Source organism: Lissotriton vulgaris, chromosome 4_1 (genome assembly GCF_964263255.1).
Source record: "Lissotriton vulgaris chromosome 4_1, aLisVul1.2, whole genome shotgun sequence".
Lineage (NCBI taxonomy): Eukaryota > Metazoa > Chordata > Amphibia > Caudata > Salamandridae > Lissotriton > Lissotriton vulgaris.
Genome location: NC_141691.1, coordinates 1695132330 through 1695153958, shown reverse-complemented (window position 1 = coordinate 1695153958; position 21629 = coordinate 1695132330). Strand labels below are relative to the sequence as shown.

General features: G+C 41.7%; 1 protein-coding gene across 1 annotated transcript in view; it reads left to right on the top strand.

Moving 5' to 3' along the window:
- The window catches only part of CALB1 (calbindin 1), a 160307-nt gene that overhangs the window by 80070 nt on the left and 58608 nt on the right, over positions 1-21629 (top strand). Inside the window, exons 4-5 of the mRNA XM_086965978.1 lie at positions 20126-20206; positions 20312-20368. Coding sequence (XP_086822104.1) covers positions 20126-20206; positions 20312-20368 — 138 coding nt within the window. The remainder of the gene's footprint in view (positions 1-20125; positions 20207-20311; positions 20369-21629) is intronic.

Sequence of the window (21629 nt, the reverse complement as noted above, 5' to 3'; positions counted from 1 at the left end):
AACGTAAATCAAAAAATTGTGAATTATGGGACATTGAGGCCCCGATTACCTGTTATTCATGCCGATGCGGAATGGGTTGTTTCAGATTGGCTCTTGCCCCAACAATGGAGTGCTTATTAGTAAGGATTGAAAGCTGAACGATCTTTTATAACTGTTTTAGCACTGAAGAAGGTTACTGAACCGAAATGCATTTGCAATAATAAACTGTTTCTCTTAAACCCCGGTGTGCTCCGTTTTTTGGAGTTGTTGTGGAACATGACGGACTCACCTGCCATCTAGGATGTACCCACTTTTGTGTTCGGCTGCCTGGTGGAACTGTGTCTTGGGATATATATATATATATATATATATATATATATGTATATATATATATATATATATATATATATATGGTTTAGCAAATGAGCCCCTGCGCTCTGAGAGGGAACACTGCGCACTGCCCACCATCCGGTTTTCTTGCCTATCTCCTGCTCGCATTCCTGAGCTTCTTTAAATTCATTGTGATTCCGACGCGTTTCACGGCAATAGCGCCCCTTAATCATGGAAATGACACGGAGGAAGCTGATACATTCGCCACGTTCTCCTGACTGCCTTTTATTGCTTCAGGAAACACCCAGAGGGCGTGGCATGCCGAGGCATGCTGATTCTCGTAGTTCGTGAGTGCGGAGAAACCAGTGTAATACCCTAAGTGGGCTCAATTCCTCTGTGGGGTTGTTCTCTTTTTCATCCTTGAATAGGTAACGTTCAGGTTTGCGTGCATTTATTCTTGACGGCAGTGCGCACTCGGGAAGCTGGAACAAGTTTCCATTTCAAAGCTCTTCTCACCCAAGCTTCTGTTCGTCTTAGGCAGAAGTGGTTCCCCTCCCCACGGCCAAGGTTAGCCGTGTAGATTAATGTGGCTTAGCAAATGAGCCCCTGCGCTCTGAGAGGGAACACTGCGCACTGCCCACCATCCGGTTTTCTCGCCTATGTCCTGCTCGCATTCCTGAGGAATATATGTATATATATATCGATATACGTCAGGGATAAAGAGAGGCACACATTGTTGCAAGAAACACACACATATCGAGAGCAGTAGAGTGGTAGAAGATCCAGGGTGCCTAAGACTCAGTACGAGTTACTCAACCGCTGCAGGAAAAATAAGAGCTATCCTATGTAGAAACTGGAAAACGCTACAATCAGATAGTGTGGTGGGCAGGGAACTCCCAGACTATCCTAAAATTTTGTTTAGAAAATCTCGATCTATAAGAGATCATTTAGTGGAGAGTCACCTTCCCACGCTTAAAACAGGCTCCAGTCTTCAGAAGCTTCATGGTTCTTTTTCATGCAGGAAATGCAAAGCTTGAACTACCAGCAACAGAGTCACTACATATCAGACTCCGGTGTGTCAGAAAAAGAGAAAGATTACCAAATTTATGACCTGTACCACAACCCATGTGGTTTACTGCTTGAAATGCCCATGTGGCCTCCGCTACGTGGGCAACACCACACACTCTGTAAAAATGAGAGTGTTTGAAAACCAACGAGTGATTGCAAACAACTATGCCAGTTACCCTTTGGCACGTCACTTCCAAAGCCACCATAGCAGCAACAGGGCACTCCTACAGTTCTTCTGTTTAGATTGTATCCCTAATGAAATTAGGGGAGGAGACAGGGAGAAGAGGTTTTGACGTCTGGAGTCGAGATATATTATCTAGCTCCAGACGAAGTTTCCCAGTGGGCTGAATCGAGGGGAGGAGCTGGTAACACATCTGTGATATGAATATCGAGCGCAGCACAAGTAGAGTTCTGGCAATGGAGGACTGAAAAATGGTGTAAATATTAACACATATCTCATGTCTAGGTGGATATTATGCATGAGATGACCCACTTTATCTATTTAAGCCCATCTAGGGGTAGTGAGTTGTAGCAATGTGTGAACATCTTAAATATGGAGAATGCATATGCCCATTCAGGGCTTAATAACGCAAATTGAAAATGTTTCAATGACGTGATATGCAGTGTGCGAATAGTGGTAGAACTGATTATCCACTATATAACAATGGAGGCGGAGTGAAGTTGAGAACTATCTCCTTCGTATATTGTGCAAAAACCCAATCGATTTATGCTTGTACACTACAATGAATTGGAAGTATAATTGGTTTTCATAAAAAACAGAACAGATGTTATGGGTATAATAACCATACTGATTTAAGTTTTTTTTATTGCAATGAATTAAAATTGTAATTTGACGCTACACAACGAAAAAAATGACACGGTTATTAATGAAATTAACTCATACCACTTTGCACACTCCAATATGGCGCTGACCATTTGTAAATGAATTGTTCTTCAATAGTTTTGTTAATTTTAATCTATATGTACTTCCGTTTCTATGGCGCCCGTCGACACTGACGAAGGCTGAGGCTGTAACGGGTTTGTTATTTATTTTCTGTGCACGAATACATCCGCATTTAGATTTAAAACCAGAGCGCTGGTCCTTGCTATTTGAACAGGCAGCTGAATGTCACATCGATAAATAAATATATATATGATATAAATGAGTAATCACAATCAACACAACAAGCATTCATGCTGATATGATATCAAACAGACATATTGTCTGACTACTTTGGGACTACTTTGGTGTAAATTATTGGCATTAGAGTTTAATGATTCATCATTACTTTCTTTTTTGTATACATTATGCCATCTAATCATCAACGATTAATTGTGAGCACCACGGAAAATTGCGATGTTTGCACAAAGTCTCAACTTAAATGTTTTTTATAAAAATGTATATATATTTTTATAGATCACAAATATTTATTTTTTTAATTATAAAATGAATTGTATTTTGATTGTGATTCCAATAGCGCATTTATGCTGTTATTCTATTTATTTATTCATTTATCAAGGCACTGATTTAGAAGAAAGACTGCCTGAGCCTAAGCTATGTAGTGTGTCTTTCATGTCACTTTATCACGTGGTTGTGGCAAAAAAAAAATGCCCGGGAAAAACTTTTTGTATTTAAGCCATGTAGAACTTACTGACTAATGATCTGTGAACAAGGGCGGATGCCCGAAACGCGTAAGATCTGGTGGCCTTGAACGCACATTAAATCGTTTTAGCCCATAACGGACGTTGGAGTGGCGTGGCTTTCTTCCTATCACTGCTGTGGCGGCTGCTGCGCTGGTTTGGGGAGTGAGCTGCATTTGCGCATTTTACATCGGAAGGAGGTTGCTTCCGAAGCCGCTTCACTTCCCACAAGATTGGCTGCAGCTGTTCAACCTCAACGTGCTGTTTTCTTCCAAGGGAATTTTCAAGCTGCAGCCCCCGATCCGGCTCTGAAGTTCACTTCGCCAACGTCTGCGGTAACGGACCTACATGGTTGTCGTTCAACGCATGACTAACGGACCTCGGCGGTGAGTGTTTACGAGCGAGCGGACGGAGGGGAGGAGTTCTTGGGCTTTGGCAGTCAGTGTTCGGTAACCAACTTCGTTCGACACTGAACTGCATCAACTGTGTTCTGCGTTATTTCAAGGCACCGCTACAATGTCAGCGGAAACTCTGAAGGACAGAGAAGCGGCGGCAGATATGCTGTACTCTAATCTCCCTGCAATTACTAACAAACAAAAGGGAGCCAACAAACCCACGACGACTAATATTGAAAACACTGACGAAGAGAAAATTCGGGCGGCCATGAAACGTTTGGAGAAATGTATGCGGCAAGAACTCACCAAATGGTGGGAACACAAATCACTTTCCAAATATCTGGAGGAGGGGCGGGTGCCCCGTGGCCTTCGTATTCTCTTGGCTCCGAGTTACGAAAATCCCAATCCGGAGATGTTAAAGGAGTGGGGGCAAATCAACCTTGATTCTTCTAGCAAGTTAATACAATTACTTGTCAAATATGCCGTAATTGACAGAGATGCCATCATGAAAGAAATCGAATCAATCAATGAATTTCTTGCAACTTTTGAACCCAATGATTTAATCGAAAAATTGCGCAAAGAAATTGATGAGCGTCTAAAGCAGCAAGAGGAGAAAATTAAAAACCGTAAAATCTACAAGTTTGCCCGTGACAAGGAGGACTACGCTCAGGGGCGAATATTTACATTCACAAAGAAGTATGAAAATGCCAAGAAGACGAGATTGGCACAACAAGCATCCAAGAAACCTGTATCCTCCGCGGAAACTCCTGCAGCAGCTTCCACTTCAGCAGGCATGGGCACAACGCTGGAAAGCAGCGACAATGAATCTCTCACCAGCTGCTCATCTTGGGAGAGCAGAAGTGAGCAATCAGACACAACGGAAATGGCTATTCTGAATCTGGGCGAAGAGGTTGATTTTTTATGCTCGGACCGAATACAAACACTGAGGCCCAGGAATCGGAAACAGCAGCCCCAGAACAAGGCAACAAAACAAGACGCAACAAACGCCGCAGAGAACGCCGCAAAAAACAAAAACAAAAAATCTCCAAAAAAACAAAAGAAGCAGTACTGGCGAAAAAACAAACAGTAAAGAATACAATTATTAACTTATCCAGCGTTGTATTGACTGAGGCTGAAAACCAGCTTTTGAGTTTGGGACTGAGTTATTGTCCGGTGTCAGACTTCAGCTACACCAAAACACGTGTGGATATTTTTCTTTACATTCGGAAGTTAAAACTCATGAAATTCTTTGACATCAAGGATGGCAATAAAAACAACCCTTCCAAACAGTCTGGACCTGCAACAAATCCTCTCAATGTTCCAGCTGAAGAAACGAGAGCCTTTCTTACATTGCATCAATTGGCTAGGAATGACGCACCGGCTGCTGAAGTAACGTCAACTCAAGAGGAACTCCAAGCAGCACAAATTTCTCAGGTAGGAATGAATTTAAGTCCATTCAAACCCAAATCTACCTTCATTCCAATTATGCCTCGTGATTCAATAGACACGTTTCATGATATGGTCATTGAGGATCTTAAAGAACTGTATCACAAGGTAAAACATAAGAGAAGATACAGAAGCAACCAAGAGCAAGCATATGCCACACTAATCAATAAGCTTAGTAAAGATCAGAGCATTATAGTGACCATGGCAGATAAAGGCGGCAACGTGGTCATTTGGCCACAGAAAGACTACCTAGCTGAAGCTCAGCGACAATTAAATAATGGAACCTGTTATAAAATGTCCAGCATGAAATCATATATTGAATCAAAAGAAAGTCTCAAAAAATTGCTATTCAAATGGAGGAGGGAAAATATGCTATCGAAAGAGGAATTTAATTTTCTTAATGTTGACAACCCTGTACTGCCAACACTGTACTTATTGCCTAAAGTGCACAAGATGGTGAGCCCGGTCCCTGGGAGGCCGATCATCTCTGCAATCTCCAGTGTAGCTGAACATATTGGTGAATATATTGACTATTTTCTCCAAGATTTGGTGCAAGCATTACCATCATACATTAAAGACACTGGACACTTCCTGAATAAAATCAAAAATGTTCCCTGGAGTGATGACTTACTACTAATCACCCTTGATATAGAGTCACTCTATACCAGCATTAACCATCAGGCTGGACTGAGAGCCCTTGAACATTTTTTAGGAACCAGATCTATTAATTGTTATAACCATAACAAGATGTTAATAGAATTAACAGATTGGTGTCTGCACCACAACTTCTTTATGTTTGGCAAAGACATATTTTTACAACAGAGAGGAGTGGCTATGGGCGCCTGCTTCTCCCCCAGCTATGCGTGCTTGCACGTTGGCTGGTGGGAGAAGCGGGTACTTAATGTCGCTTTCAGAGATATTATGTCCAATCATGTTATGCATTGGTTGCGTTTTATCGATGATGTTTTTATAATTTGGAGGGGGGATCGAATTGATGCGGAAAACTTCATACAATTGATTAACAACAACAATGAAAATTTACATTTCACATCACACATTGATAAATTGGAGGTGGAATTCCTTGATGTGAAGGTCTTTGTGAGAAATTCGAAGTTATGTACCAAACTGCATCGCAAGAGTACTGCTGGAAACAGCATTCTCCATGCTACCAGCTCCCACCCCCGCCACGTGATCGATAATATCCCCTTTGGAGAACTGTTAAGACTCAAACGAATTTGCAGTAGTGATGAGGATTATCAACTTTGTGCTACTGAAGCTCTTGACAGATTCAGGGAAAGGGGTTATAAAGAATCAGTGCTTAAGCAATCCATTGCGAAAGCTAATTGCAGACCCAGGGAATCCCTTCTATTCAGTTCAGAATCTAGTTCTGTAACTAGCACAGAATCAACCAATGATCCACCCAGATTGATTCTGACTTTCAATAGACAGGAACGCAAAATAAGGTCCATCATTAACCAGAGATGGCCAGCATTAAAAACCGATCTGATACTGGCCCCCAGAATAACGGACAGACCCAACATCACCTATAGGAAAGGACTAAGCATGAGAACCCAACTGAGTCGAGATTTTCCTGAATTAATTAAACAAGACAACTGGCTGGCCAGGCCTGGTTTCACACGTTGTTCTAGTTGTAGAGCTTGTAAATTTGGAATTAACACCACCAAATACTCTACACCCTTTAGACCTGATCCTGTTGAGATCAAAGGGAAACACAACTGCAAAACAGATTTTGCAGTATACGTTCTGACATGCACCTGTGGCCTCAGATATGTAGGCAGTACAGGCAAGCAGGTGCATGTCAGAATTCTCCAACACTTACGAGCAATTGTGAACAACGACAGCTCATATCCTGTTGCCCGCCACTTTAAGGCCATCCATCAGAATAACCTTGACTGCTTGACATATTTTGTCATAGCGTCAGTACCCAAACCTATCAGGGGTGGAGATAGGGACCTCATGCTAAGGAGATTAGAATCACAGTTTATTCTGGAACTGGATAGTCGCTTTCCGAATGGTCTTAACACCACGGAAGACCTGCATGTATTCCTGTGACGTCCTTTCGTTGGTTATGGTAGAGTGATCTTTCAGCCAATATGCCAGTGCCTGACTTTTCTGTTTCCTTCTGAGTTTCTGTATGCATTCTTATATTCACTGAATTAATTTCCTTTCATCATGGCTTCCATGTTGAATAGTGATTAGGGGTTTTTTCCCCTATACACGGATGGATATTTAAGCAGACTTAATGAAAAAAACTAACAAAATCATCACTACAAAAAAATATAATATTATATATAATTTTTCCCTCTTATTGATCCCTTCTTTCTGGGGGGCACACACATTCCCAATCCTTTTTTTAGCACCTCCAATTTTGGACACAGACTTATGGGGCGTGATTATAGGCAGTCATTTATTCTCTTCGTATTGTACGATGTAATCTGTTAGCCATGATATAAATGAGTAATCACAATCAACACAACAAGCATTCATGCTGATATGATATCAAACAGACATATTGTCTGACTACTTTGGGACTACTTTGGTGTAAATTATTGGCATTAGAGTTTAATGATTCATCATTACTTTCTTTTTTGTATACATTATGCCATCTAATCATCAACGATTAATTGTGAGCACCACGGAAAATTGCGATGTTTGCACAAAGTCTCAACTTAAATGTTTTTTATAAAAATGTATATATATTTTTATAGATCACAAATATTTATTTTTTTAATTATAAAATGAATTGTATTTTGATTGTGATTCCAATAGCGCATTTATGCTGTTATTCTATTTATTTATTCATTTATCAAGGCACTGATTTAGAAGAAAGACTGCCTGAGCCTAAGCTATGTAGTGTGTCTTTCATGTCACTTTATCACGTGGTTGTGGCAAAAAAAAATGCCCGGGAAAAACTTTTTGTATTTAAGCCATGTAGAACTTACTGACTAATGATCTGTGAACAAGGGCGGATGCCCGAAACGCGTAAGATCTGGTGGCCTTGAACGCACATTAAATCGTTTTAGCCCATAACGGACGTTGGAGTGGCGTGGCTTTCTTCCTATCACTGCTGTGGCGGCTGCTGCGCTGGTTTGGGGAGTGAGCTGCATTTGCGCATTTTACATCGGAAGGAGGTTGCTTCCGAAGCCGCTTCACTTCCTGCAAGATTGGCTGCAGCTGTTCAACCTCAACGTGCTGTTTTCTTCCAAGGGAATTTTCAAGCTGCAGCCCCCGATCCGGCTCTGAAGTTCACTTCGCCAACGTCTGCGGTAACGGACCTACATGGTTGTCGTTCAACGCATGACTAACGGACCTCGGCGGTGAGTGTTTACGAGCGAGCGGACGGAGGGGAGGAGTTCTTGGGCTTTGGCAGTCAGTGTTCGGTAACCAACTTCGTTCGACACTGAACTGCATCAACTGTGTTCTGCGTTATTTCAAGGCACCGCTACAATGTCAGCGGAAACTCTGAAGGACAGAGAAGCGGCGGCAGATATGCTGTACTCTAATCTCCCTGCAATTACTAACAAACAAAAGGGAGCCAACAAACCCACGACGACTAATATTGAAAACACTGACGAAGAGAAAATTCGGGCGGCCATGAAACGTTTGGAGAAATGTATGCGGCAAGAACTCACCAAATGGTGGGAACACAAATCACTTTCCAAATATCTGGAGGAGGGGCGGGTGCCCCGTGGCCTTCGTATTCTCTTGGCTCCGAGTTACGAAAATCCCAATCCGGAGATGTTAAAGGAGTGGGGGCAAATCAACCTTGATTCTTCTAGCAAGTTAATACAATTACTTGTCAAATATGCCGTAATTGACAGAGATGCCATCATGAAAGAAATCGAATCAATCAATGAATTTCTTGCAACTTTTGAACCCAATGATTTAATCGAAAAATTGCGCAAAGAAATTGATGAGCGTCTAAAGCAGCAAGAGGAGAAAATTAAAAACCGTAAAATCTACAAGTTTGCCCGTGACAAGGAGGACTACGCTCAGGGGCGAATATTTACATTCACAAAGAAGTATGAAAATGCCAAGAAGACGAGATTGGCACAACAAGCATCCAAGAAACCTGTATCCTCCGCGGAAACTCCTGCAGCAGCTTCCACTTCAGCAGGCATGGGCACAACGCTGGAAAGCAGCGACAATGAATCTCTCACCAGCGGCTCATCTTGGGAGAGCAGAAGTGAGCAATCAGACACAACGGAAATGGCTATTCTGAATCTGGGCGAAGAGGTTGATTTTTTATGCTCGGACCGAATACAAACACTGAGGCCCAGGAATCGGAAACAGCAGCCCCAGAACAAGGCAACAAAACAAGACGCAACAAACGCCGCAGAGAACGCCGCAAAAAACAAAAACAAAAAATCTCCAAAAAAACAAAAGAAGCAGTACTGGCGAAAAAAAAAAACAGTAAAGAATACAATTATTAACTTATCCAGCGTTGTATTGACTGAGGCTGAAAACCAGCTTTTGAGTTTGGGACTGAGTTATTGTCCGGTGTCAGACTTCAGCTACACCAAAACACGTGTGGATATTTTTCTTTACATTCGGAAGTTAAAACTCATGAAATTCTTTGACATCAAGGATGGCAATAAAAACAACCCTTCCAAACAGTCTGGACCTGCAACAAATCCTCTCAATGTTCCAGCTGAAGAAACGAGAGCCTTTCTTACATTGCATCAATTGGCTAGGAATGACGCACCGGCTGCTGAAGTAACGTCAACTCAAGAGGAACTCCAAGCAGCACAAATTTCTCAGGTAGGAATGAATTTAAGTCCATTCAAACCCAAATCTACCTTCATTCCAATTATGCCTCGTGATTCAATAGACACGTTTCATGATATGGTCATTGAGGATCTTAAAGAACTGTATCACAAGGTAAAACATAAGAGAAGATATAGAAGCAACCAAGAGCAAGCATATGCCACACTAATCAATACGCTTAGTAAAGATCAGAGCATTATAGTGACCATGGCAGATAAAGGCGGCAACGTGGTCATTTGGCCACAGAAAGACTACCTAGCTGAAGCTCAGCGACAATTAAATAATGGAACCTGTTATAAAATGTCCAGCATGAAATCATATATTGAATCAAAAGAAAGTCTCAAAAAATTGCTATTCAAATGGAGGAGGGAAAATATGCTATCGAAAGAGGAATTTAATTTTCTTAATGTTGACAACCCTGTACTGCCAACACTGTACTTATTGCCTAAAGTGCACAAGATGGTGAGCCCGGTCCCTGGGAGGCCGATCATCTCTGCAATCTCCAGTGTAGCTGAACATATTGGTGAATATATTGACTATTTTCTCCAAGATTTGGTGCAAGCATTACCATCATACATTAAAGACACTGGACACTTCCTGAATAAAATCAAAAATGTTCCCTGGAGTGATGACTTACTACTAATCACCCTTGATATAGAGTCACTCTATACCAGCATTAACCATCAGGCTGGACTGAGAGCCCTTGAACATTTTTTAGGAACCAGATCTATTAATTGTTATAACCATAACAAGATGTTAATAGAATTAACAGATTGGTGTCTGCACCACAACTTCTTTATGTTTGGCAAAGACATATTTTTACAACAGAGAGGAGTGGCTATGGGCGCCTGCTTCTCCCCCAGCTATGCGTGCTTGCACGTTGGCTGGTGGGAGGAGCGGGTACTTAATGTCGCTTTCAGAGATATTATGTCCAATCATGTTATGCATTGGTTGCGTTTTATCGATGATGTTTTTATAATTTGGAGGGGGGATCGAATTGATGCGGAAAACTTCATACAATTGATTAACAACAACAATGAAAATTTACATTTCACATCACACATTGATAAATTGGAGGTGGAATTCCTTGATGTGAAGGTCTTTGTGAGAAATTCGAAGTTATGTACCAAACTGCATCGCAAGAGTACTGCTGGAAACAGCATTCTCCATGCTACCAGCTCCCACCCCCGCCACGTGATCGATAATATCCCCTTTGGAGAACTGTTAAGACTCAAACGAATTTGCAGTAGTGATGAGGATTATCAACTTTGTGCTACTGAAGCTCTTGACAGATTCAGGGAAAGGGGTTATAAAGAATCAGTGCTTAAGCAATCCATTGCGAAAGCTAATTGCAGACCCAGGGAATCCCTTCTATTCAGTTCAGAATCTAGTTCTGTAACTAGCACAGAATCAACCAATGATCCACCCAGATTGATTCTGACTTTCAATAGACAGGAACGCAAAATAAGGTCCATCATTAACCAGAGATGGCCAGCATTAAAAACCGATCTGATACTGGCCCCCAGAATAACGGACAGACCCAACATCACCTATAGGAAAGGACTAAGCATGAGAACCCAACTGAGTCGAGATTTTCCTGAATTAATTAAACAAGACAACTGGCTGGCCAGGCCTGGTTTCACACGTTGTTCTAGTTGTAGAGCTTGTAAATTTGGAATTAACACCACCAAATACTCTACACCCTTTAGACCTGATCCTGTTGAGATCAAAGGGAAACACAACTGCAAAACAGATTTTGCAGTATACGTTCTGACATGCACCTGTGGCCTCAGATATGTAGGCAGTACAGGCAAGCAGGTGCATGTCAGAATTCTCCAACACTTACGAGCAATTGTGAACAACGACAGCTCATATCCTGTTGCCCGCCACTTTAAGGCCATCCATCAGAATAACCTTGACTGCTTGACATATTTTGTCATAGCGTCAGTACCCAAACCTATCAGGGGTGGAGATAGGGACCTCATGCTAAGGAGATTAGAATCACAGTTTATTCTGGAACTGGATAGTCGCTTTCCGAATGGTCTTAACACCACGGAAGACCTGCATGTATTCCTGTGACGTCCTTTCGTTGGTTATGGTAGAGTGATCTTTCAGCCAATATGCCAGTGCCTGACTTTTCTGTTTCCTTCTGAGTTTCTGTATGCATTCTTATATTCACTGAATTAATTTCCTTTCATCATGGCTTCCATGTTGAATAGTGATTAGGGGTTTTTTCCCCTATACACGGATGGATATTTAAGCAGACTTAATGAAAAAAACTAACAAAATCATCACTACAAAAAAATATAATATTATATATAATTTTTCCCTCTTATTGATCCCTTCTTTCTGGGGGGCACACACATTCCCAATCCTTTTTTTAGCACCTCCAATTTTGGACACAGACTTATGGGGCGTGATTATAGGCAGTCATTTATTCTCTTCGTATTGTACGATGTAATCTGTTAGCCATGATATAAATGAGTAATCACAATCAACACAACAAGCATTCATGCTGATATGATATCAAACAGACATATTGTCTGACTACTTTGGGACTACTTTGGTGTAAATTATTGGCATTAGAGTTTAATGATTCATCATTACTTTCTTTTTTGTATACATTATGCCATCTAATCATCAACGATTAATTGTGAGCACCACGGAAAATTGCGATGTTTGCACAAAGTCTCAACTTAAATGTTTTTTATAAAAATGTATATATATTTTTATAGATCACAAATATTTATTTTTTTAATTATAAAATGAATTGTATTTTGATTGTGATTCCAATAGCGCATTTATGCTGTTATTCTATTTATTTATTCATTTATCAAGGCACTGATTTAGAAGAAAGACTGCCTGAGCCTAAGCTATGTAGTGTGTCTTTCATGTCACTTTATCACGTGGTTGTGGCAAAAAAAATGCCCGGGAAAAACTTTTTGTATTTAAGCCATGTAGAACTTACTGACTAATGATCTGTGAACAAGGGCAGATGCCCGAAACGCGTAAGATCTGGTGGCCTTGAACGCACAATAAATCGTTTTAGCCCATAACGGACGTTGGAGTGGCGTGGCTTTCTTCCTATCACTGCTGTGGCGGCTGCTGCGCTGGTTTGGGGAGTGAGCTGCATTTGCGCATATATATATATATATATATATATATATATATATATATATATATATATATATATATATATATATATATATATATATATATATATATATATATATATATATATATATACTTTTTTTTCAATTCTTTCTTTATTTGATTATTAAAAATAATCATAAAAAACAATCATCACGTAAAATGCACAGTAAACATCAGATAAATAAGTAGAAAATTGCACATAATAATTAATGTTCAAAATAATATGCCAACATAATGAATTTTCAAAAAAGGCTCCCACAGAAAAACACACAGCAGTATTGGCTACCATACACATATAAGGAAATGCAGGCCTACATTGGGGATAGGCCAAAGTTTTTAAAATAGGTAATAAAAATCTGTGTTTAAAAGTTTCATAGTATCTACAGAAAAGTGTAAAATGCATCAGTGTCTGAAGGGAGGTACCATCACAAGGGCACACAAGTATACGTTAAGAATCATACTGTCCCAAAGGGAAAAAGCGATTGCACCTGATAGATCCAGATGGAACTTGGTCAAAAGTAATCTTTCCCAAACATTATTAACTTGGGAGGGATGTAGTTCAGTACCCTGACATTCTTATACATAATATAAACTCCAAGGATGGTTTCTCAAGTTCCTTCACCTCTATAGAAGCAGATGCAAGTCTCAGAAACCCTTTCTTGGCCCAGCTGGCCTCCATTTTATTGAACAGATGTGGGGATAAAACAACTCAGGCTTTCCCAAACTGTTGGCAATGCTCGGAATATAATTTAGCCGAGGGATTTTATGGCCCAAATCACATGCCAAACACTCAGAAATGATCTCCCTATTAAATTCGGTATGCTTATACCCCAAACCGCAATCAAGAGAAGAGGTGCGCGCCTAATGCGATCTTCCACAAAAACTAGGACTAATTCTTTGTGCAGAAAAAAATAATAATGAAGTAAACAAAGGTTAAAGTGATGTTATAGTTAGGTATGGTAATATGATTTCATCTTACCTTTAGAAAAAAGTACAAATTCACTGGGGGAAAAAAAAGGTTAAAGTGATGTTATAATTAGGTGTTCTAACAATATCAAAACTACTGTCTGAAAAACAAAATTCTAGGACAAAACCAGGTCATATTAAATAGCTGCAATAACGTCTCCCAATAGTCCTGATTTAGTCAGTGATATTGTGATATTCTTCATGTATGACAGCCCATGACCGCTCATCTCTCTCCTGCCCTCCCTTCTCCTGATGATATAAACTTCATTTGTTTGAGTATCAGTTGGTTAGTATCTAAGGAAGGAACTTGGAATGCCCCAAAAGCATATTTAGGGCATTGAACTACTTACAATGCAATTTATTTTTCATAAATATTATGTAAGTTGTAGCGGATTTAAGCAGGGATGTAGTTATCAATAGCGCAGCCAATGTAGTGGCTCCATTGGGCAAAGGTCTGAGAAGTCTATTGCATCCCACTTATAGTTGATATTTACTATCAAACCAAGGAATGGAGGCCCATTTTCTTTGATTGCATTAGTAGCACCCTTGTGATGCCATTGGTTTCAAAGAACATACAGACACAAAAGGCTTTAGAATGACTGCCTTTATAAGGTCACAAAGTTTCAAGCTAGCTTGGCTTGCAGTATCCTTGTTATCTGTATTCGAGGGTATTTTATTCCATGTGAAACATTGGACTTACTTTTATTCCAAATTACTCTGTTGAAGCTTTCGTTTGACTCTCATTCCTACTTTTTTAGTGTTTCCATTTCTGTACTTCTAACAAATTGTTAATGAAAATATTGGGCCTGATTCACACAGGTAAAATTACATGTGGAGATCTACTTACGTGTAGATATACTCCTTCACCTAGGTATAACTCTCTCCTTTTTTGCTGTTCACCATTTCTAAATGATCATTTACACCTAGGTGTAGGGTTATGTCTCCAAGCCTTTAAAAGTGAGGGTGGAGCCTCCAACGACGTTCAGTTAATTTGCACATACTAGTTGAGGTCTCCCCTACCAGCGTGAAGTATATGATAGGATAGAGAAATGTATGAAGTTAATAAAAAAATTGTTGCAGTCCTCTCTTCCTCTCACTTAACCAGCTAAATAAAGACAGACCAAACATATACATTGAAAAACAATAAGAAATTAGTAAGTGTAAGAAACTGCAATGCTAACTTGTGGAGAGGTCAACTCAGTCTTCTATGGTGGACCTGTCAGAAAGCCAATCATTCCAGTGCTTAAAAAGTGAAAACCGGTTTCATTGAGGAATCCTGTGTTTACACCTTATAGATGGGGCTCAAAGAGCAGGATTTCACTCACAGAAAAATTGATTCAAATATTTTTGCAGCACGGTTACTTAGAGGGGCGATGCCGCTCCAGGGAACAGTTTTTTGGAACTCGCACTCCATCCGTTATGGACACATTCCAATACCCGCGCCTTCGACAAAGTGTGCGGGCCACGACTCCGGGATTCCCTAAAAAGCCGGACACATTTGCTCCACTACATGCCATCCTGCAGGCAGAGCCCCCTTGACATGCTATATCCCTCCTGTATAAGTACACACAAAACGCTCCGTTATCCCATCCAGCCCGAGCCAGACTGGAATGGGACAGGGATCTTGATGCCCCGTTGACTGACGACCAATGGGAACTCAGCTGTACACAGACACAGGCTGTTACTGGTAACAGTAGGCTACGCCTTGTGCATTTTAAGTTCTTGCACCGGTTATATCATACCCCTTCTAAACTTTATAAATCTGTGTAAGATGTGGACGGGTGGGGGCAGACTTTATACACTTGGCATGGAACTGCCCTTTGGTAGTTGACTTCTGGACACGGGTCTTTGATGCGCATTCGACCATGATAGGAGTTCAACTAACGCCGTGCCCTTTATTAGCCCTTTTGGGATTAAGTCAAGACATTAACACGCTACATAACAAATTCCTGGTTATGGGGTTGTTATTGGCAAAACGGGGGGTGGCAGGTCGATGGGGCAGAGGTCGAGCTCCTAAGTTTAAGGACTGGCTTCATACAATGACTACTTGGCAAGATCATTTGCATCAATATGCAGACATGTTACACATCAAATCACGTCCAAAAGACATTTGGGGTTCTTGATTTCATATCTGCTGGAGAAAGCGGAAGGTGATGAGGGCGAAGATAGGGGACCTGCTACGATAACATATAGTGCTACTGTGCTGGGAACCCAGTCTCCCACTCCCCAGGAGGAACATCTGAGATGTGACTTCAGTACATGAGTTAGCTGGCAGCTCTGGAGATGTTGAATGTTCATAGGGACGTTTTCCTTGGGGGCTGGGGGGCGGAGGGTGTGGGTCGTAACCTAATTGTATTTATACTGTGTTGTCTCGCAGACTAGGCTGCCTGGACTGCATAACTGCTCGTACTAGATGCTACCTTTGCACTGCCTTTGAACTGTACTGAAGAACTTTAGGACATGGCATATAGATTTGTTGACCTATATAGGAATAACTGGGGGGGGTGTTCTTGTTGTATTTGTCAATAAATCAATCATGTAAGTAATTTAAAACAATGTATTAAAAAATGGAAAACATCAAAGACATAAAAAAGACCAAACATACAAAAAATCTATTCAGAGGAATAGGAGTTGTGATTTTCATTTTTTTTTTTTAAATAAATGTCCACTTAAAAAAATGGTATTTCAATGAAAGGTATCCAGAGCATAACCTAGAGGTCATTCATGCAACAAAGAAGAAAAAAAGTGACTGACTAGCTGCTCAGCCTCACAAAGGCAATGTGAGCTGGGAAAGAGTCAGTTACATTGTTGGCTGGTGCACACCTTTTTTCTGTGAAATGAAGCTGGAGTTTCCATCATCTCTTCCTGGTCATGAAGAGTATAGTACACTGTCATAAAAGATGACGTTTTGAGCACGTTCATGAGTCATTTGTTTGAAATGAGTTTTCCTACTTGAAACAGGCTTTTAGATCTATCAGATGGGTTTGTCCAAAGTGATTGCTGCAGATTTGGACCTGCAGCTGCATATACTGCAGTGGAGGTCACACAGGTGAACACGTCTTCGCTGCAACCCACAAGGGGCATCTGACCACCCCCAGCTCCACCTTCTGTGCACGTTGACACTGGTGGTGCAGAAAGGTCGGATATACCAGTTTACCCATTTTTTTCCGTATTTAGGGACGACAGCACACACACCAGGAGTTCTTAAGGCCTCCCAAACTATACCAGCAATCTAAGTCCCTACAAATAAAACACATCAGACCATGTAAAATAAGCGAATGCCTCCCGTTATTGCCCCTCAGTGTAACATCAGAAGGATGCAAGGCTGAGTTGACCCGGCCTGCATTTCAACGTGCAAGTCACAACAGATTAAAGCAACGCGCGCGTGCCAGCCCGTAACTTGCTGATATAATTCGCGTCATAGAGATCATTCGGTTCTTTACATGAAAATCCTTTGCCGACGACACCCAGCTAATCCTCTCCCTCTCCAATGACCCCGCCACCGCCAGAACAAGCCTCCTCGAAGAAATGAAAGACGTCCTGGAATGGATGAAGCTCAGTTGTTTGAAACTGAACTCGGACAAGGCGGAAGTCCTCATCCTAGGACCATCCCCCTCTGCCTGGGGTGACTCTTGGTGGCCCTCGGCCCTGGGCACCGCCCCCAAGCCAACTGACCACGCACGCAACCTGGGTTTCATCCTGTACTCCTCCCTCACAATGACCAAGCAAGTCAACGCCGTCTCGTCATCCTGTTTCAACACCCTGCGCATGCTCCGAAAGCTCTTCAGGTGGATCCCCACCGAAACCAGGAAGACGGTCACCCAGGCCCTCGTCACCAGCCGACTGGACAACGGGAACACCCTCTATGCAGGAACCACAGCCAAACTCCAGAAAAGACTCCAGCGCATACAGAACGCTTCTGCACAACTCATCCTGGACATCCCCCGTCACAGCCACATCTCTGCCCATCTGAGAGACCTGCACTGTCTACCCGTCAGCAAGAGAATCACGTTCAGACTCCTTATCCACGCACCCAAGGCTCTCCACAACATGGGCCCCAAATACCTCACCAGACACCTCACATTCTACACACCCACCCGCCAGCTCCGATCCGCCAGCCTCGCCCTCGCCACCGTACCTTCGCAGAACCACCGCCGGAGGAAGATCCTTCTCCTACCTGGCGGCCAAGACTTGGAACTCCCTCCCCACCCACCTACGGCTAACCCACGACCATCTCTCCTTCAGGAAACAACTCAAGACCTGGCTGTTCGAGCAGTAGCGACTCCCCCCTCCCCCCAGCGCCTTGAGACCCTCGTGGGTGAGTAGCGCGCTATACAAATCTGCTGATTGATTGAGTGATTGACAAGACTGCAGAATTAGAAAATGAACACCACAGTTTTATAATGGCGCGTGGGTCAGTAGATGCGACATCTACTGAGAGAATGTCCTGTAGTGTCCGAGCACTGCGGCTGAAGTACCAAGTCACATTTTCGGTGTTCCGATTTTATTGCAGAACCAATCGTATGAAGCTGATGACGTGCGTTATTTGTCTCTTTAGTGCTGGTACGCTGACCTGTCTGGGAAGGTACAATCAAGGATTCTATTAGAGAGGCCAGAGTGGATGTCTCGCTCACTTACTGTGCTGACAGTGTTTATAATGGCTTCCTCGAGGGGTTTACGCGAAAGAAATGAGAGCCGCGTAGATGTTCCTTGGCAGCCATCATTCGGAGAAAAGACCCTTAAAAGAAAAAAAATGACAAATCTAAAACCGAGCACATGTAAATAGATAGAAAAGAATGACAGCAGAGGCCAGAAAGGTATTCTACCTACAAAAATACATTTTTAGTTGGAATAAAGATATTTAAAAATGAAACCTTCAACTAGATCACATGGATCGCAGTGGCAAAGTGCACCTTTGCACGGAATTTTCAACTGATTTATTAATGCAAAATATAGTTTTTACAATTGTCACTTGATGCAAATGTTGTTTTGTGGTTGTCAGGATGTTCAAATGTTGGAGTTAAAATACATTAGGAGTAAAGTCTGTATAAAATACTGCTGCCACATTCCACCCACACTCGTGCAGTATTTTTTATATTTATTTTGCTACTGATTTCAATTTATGATATTAAGTTTTTCGGATGCAAAAGAAACCATAAAAGTGCAGAGAGCCAAGCATGAAAAAGAAAAAATGTAAAAACATAAGAATATTATCAAGGTGCAATTTTAGTCAACATAACAGCAGATCTCATAAAAAATAACCCTAAATATGATAAAACTCATGCATATCCATATATACCGGGAATAAAAGAATAAAACATTATTCAAAGTGCATTGCGCTACATGATTGCACAGCGGCTCTCAAAAAGGAGCCGACATAAAAACAAGACGCATCATCAGTCCTATCAATCAATATGTTCATTTTGAAAGATTGTTCCATAGAACATGCAAACATAAAATACATGCCATTATTGTAATTACATAGGTAGAAATAGCAAAAATGCCTTCAGTCAAATGTTGCGGAAAACAAATACTCATAACCAGATACAAGTGTGTAAAATGTATATGCATGACATTTGCTTCCTCCTTACTAATCCATCTAGTGGCAGGATTACATAGATTGCATTCGATCAGATGCAATTTGCCCGTCACCCCCAGATTACTTCGATTGCATAGGTGCAGGTACAATGTGGCACCAATGTTTGCACATTGTATTAACATTTTGCACCAGTCAGGCAATCCAAGGCCCTTATTTACGGGGATTTAGCATAGGGCAGCACGGCAAGCCATCTCGCCGCGCAGGCCTACGGCAAAGTGAAAGGGCAGGAAAGCAACATTTTTATGCAATACGGTGCATTCCTGTCCTTTCTTTTTGCGCTGGCGTCATTTCGATTGCCTAGCGTCACCCCAGAAACCCTTGCACTAAGGGTGCCTGTGTTGTCAGCAGGATTGTTTTTGTGCAGAAAGGGGTGTCCTCATGCTCAAAAACAATCTTAAGAGGCATTTTCCTCTTTCTATGTGTGCGTCAGAATGCTGCACTCATAGAAAGAGGAAAAACGAGGAGAATTATAGATATTTCTACTCGTTGCACCTCACCTCAGGAGGTGTAAGGATTTGGCGGTTCCCCAGGCTTACATGATCTTGTAAATCTGGAGCAACGTTAAAATCCATTGGTGTTGCCAAGGAAACCCCACCACAATGCCCATGGAATGCCTCCATTACTTGCTGCGCTGCCCTGCATCAAAAACTAGTGAATAAGCCCCTCTGTGCCACCCTGCCTTTGGTGTCTGAAAGTAAGGCTGCCTCCTTTGGAAATGACAAGCGTGTTCCTAAAATGTCGCTTCTTTTCTATGTTTCAGCTCGCTCAGATCCTGCCCACAGAAGAGAACTTTCTGCTGTTCTTCCGACAGCAGCTGAAATCGAGTGAAGAATTCATGCAGGTACAGGCTGCGAGTTTATTTCATGTGGCACATTGGACTAAGGGGGGCTGGGGAGCTGTGCGGGAGTGTGGTGTGCCTGACGCCTCTCTCACTTGTTTCTTGTAGACATGGCGGAGGTATGACACCGACCACAGCGGCTTCATCGAGACGGACGAGCTGAAGGTAATGCGCACTGCACAGCACGCTGCATTACACAGCCTGTAATCAGTACACTCAGGCCGCTGGGAAGGAATCGGCTTGCAAACAGTAGTCTTTTTTAGGGCGTTTAACAAGAAGAACTGAAGAGGCATAAAGTCACCTCTGCTGGAGGCAGCAGCACACCACAGTAGTATTGCCTTTGTCTGATGAAAGAGCTGTGACGGTGGCTTAACCAACTCGTACAGTCAGTCTGATGACAAATAATAATTGGCAGCATGGATGGATAGATAGATAGACAGACAGACAATCAGACTACGGTTCAGCAGCGGTTACCGGAGTAAATAATTAAGTGGCCGCTGGAACCAATGGCTCTGAAAGCTAACAACATGACGAGAAAGCCTTAGAGGAAACCTACGCAAAGACATATAGGGCCTTACTTAGAGTTTAGCAGACCGCATACTCCATCACAAATTTGGAATTACAAATGCACTATAACCTTTGGCACTTTTAATATGGAGTTGGGGTATCAACCATGTTTTGATGGAGCACCCTGTCCACCAAACTCTAAATAGCGCCCTTAATTTTGAAGTTCTCTATGCTTGTTTGTAATATGCGTCTCACATGGTCAGTTCTTCATCCTCATAGGAATGAGATCGCCATTCTATCATGTTCTTAGGTCAGTTACTGGCTTCTTTGGTAGTCATCAATCACTTAATGGAGTAGATCATTAAGTGCACAATCTTTTAGTGACACGCATGGACTCTTCAGCTCTGCTGGACCAGAGGAGTGTTTATTGCATAGAGTTTTCGATCAAGGCAAATAAACCATATGCCTTGAGATCTCAAAAGATTTAAACATAGTATGAAACCACCTTAAAGTCATTCTTTCACTGATTTCATTTAAAAATGTTACTTCGAGGTCTTTAGACAACGCCCACTTATAGTCTTCAAATAAATATAATTTAATGTGAAATCAGTGTGCCTGGACTATGAAAAACCTGCCCAGTGGTTGCTTTCTTTGAATCGCTTATCTTCACTGTGTAGCATGACATCATCAGTGTTATGCTAAAAATGCATCTGTGCAACCTATACAACTCTGTCATTCGCCTCAGTGGCCAGTATCACAGGAGGGAAGTGATGTGCATTTCCCTGTACCTTTGAATGTTGCTTTAATTTGGAGGCTCAACCTATTGCAGTGCTGGAAATGGAAAGGATGTGCTGTAGGTATTTGTAAAACTGGGGTGCTGGGGGCAGAAGGAAGACTGACTCAGCAAGATCATGAGGAA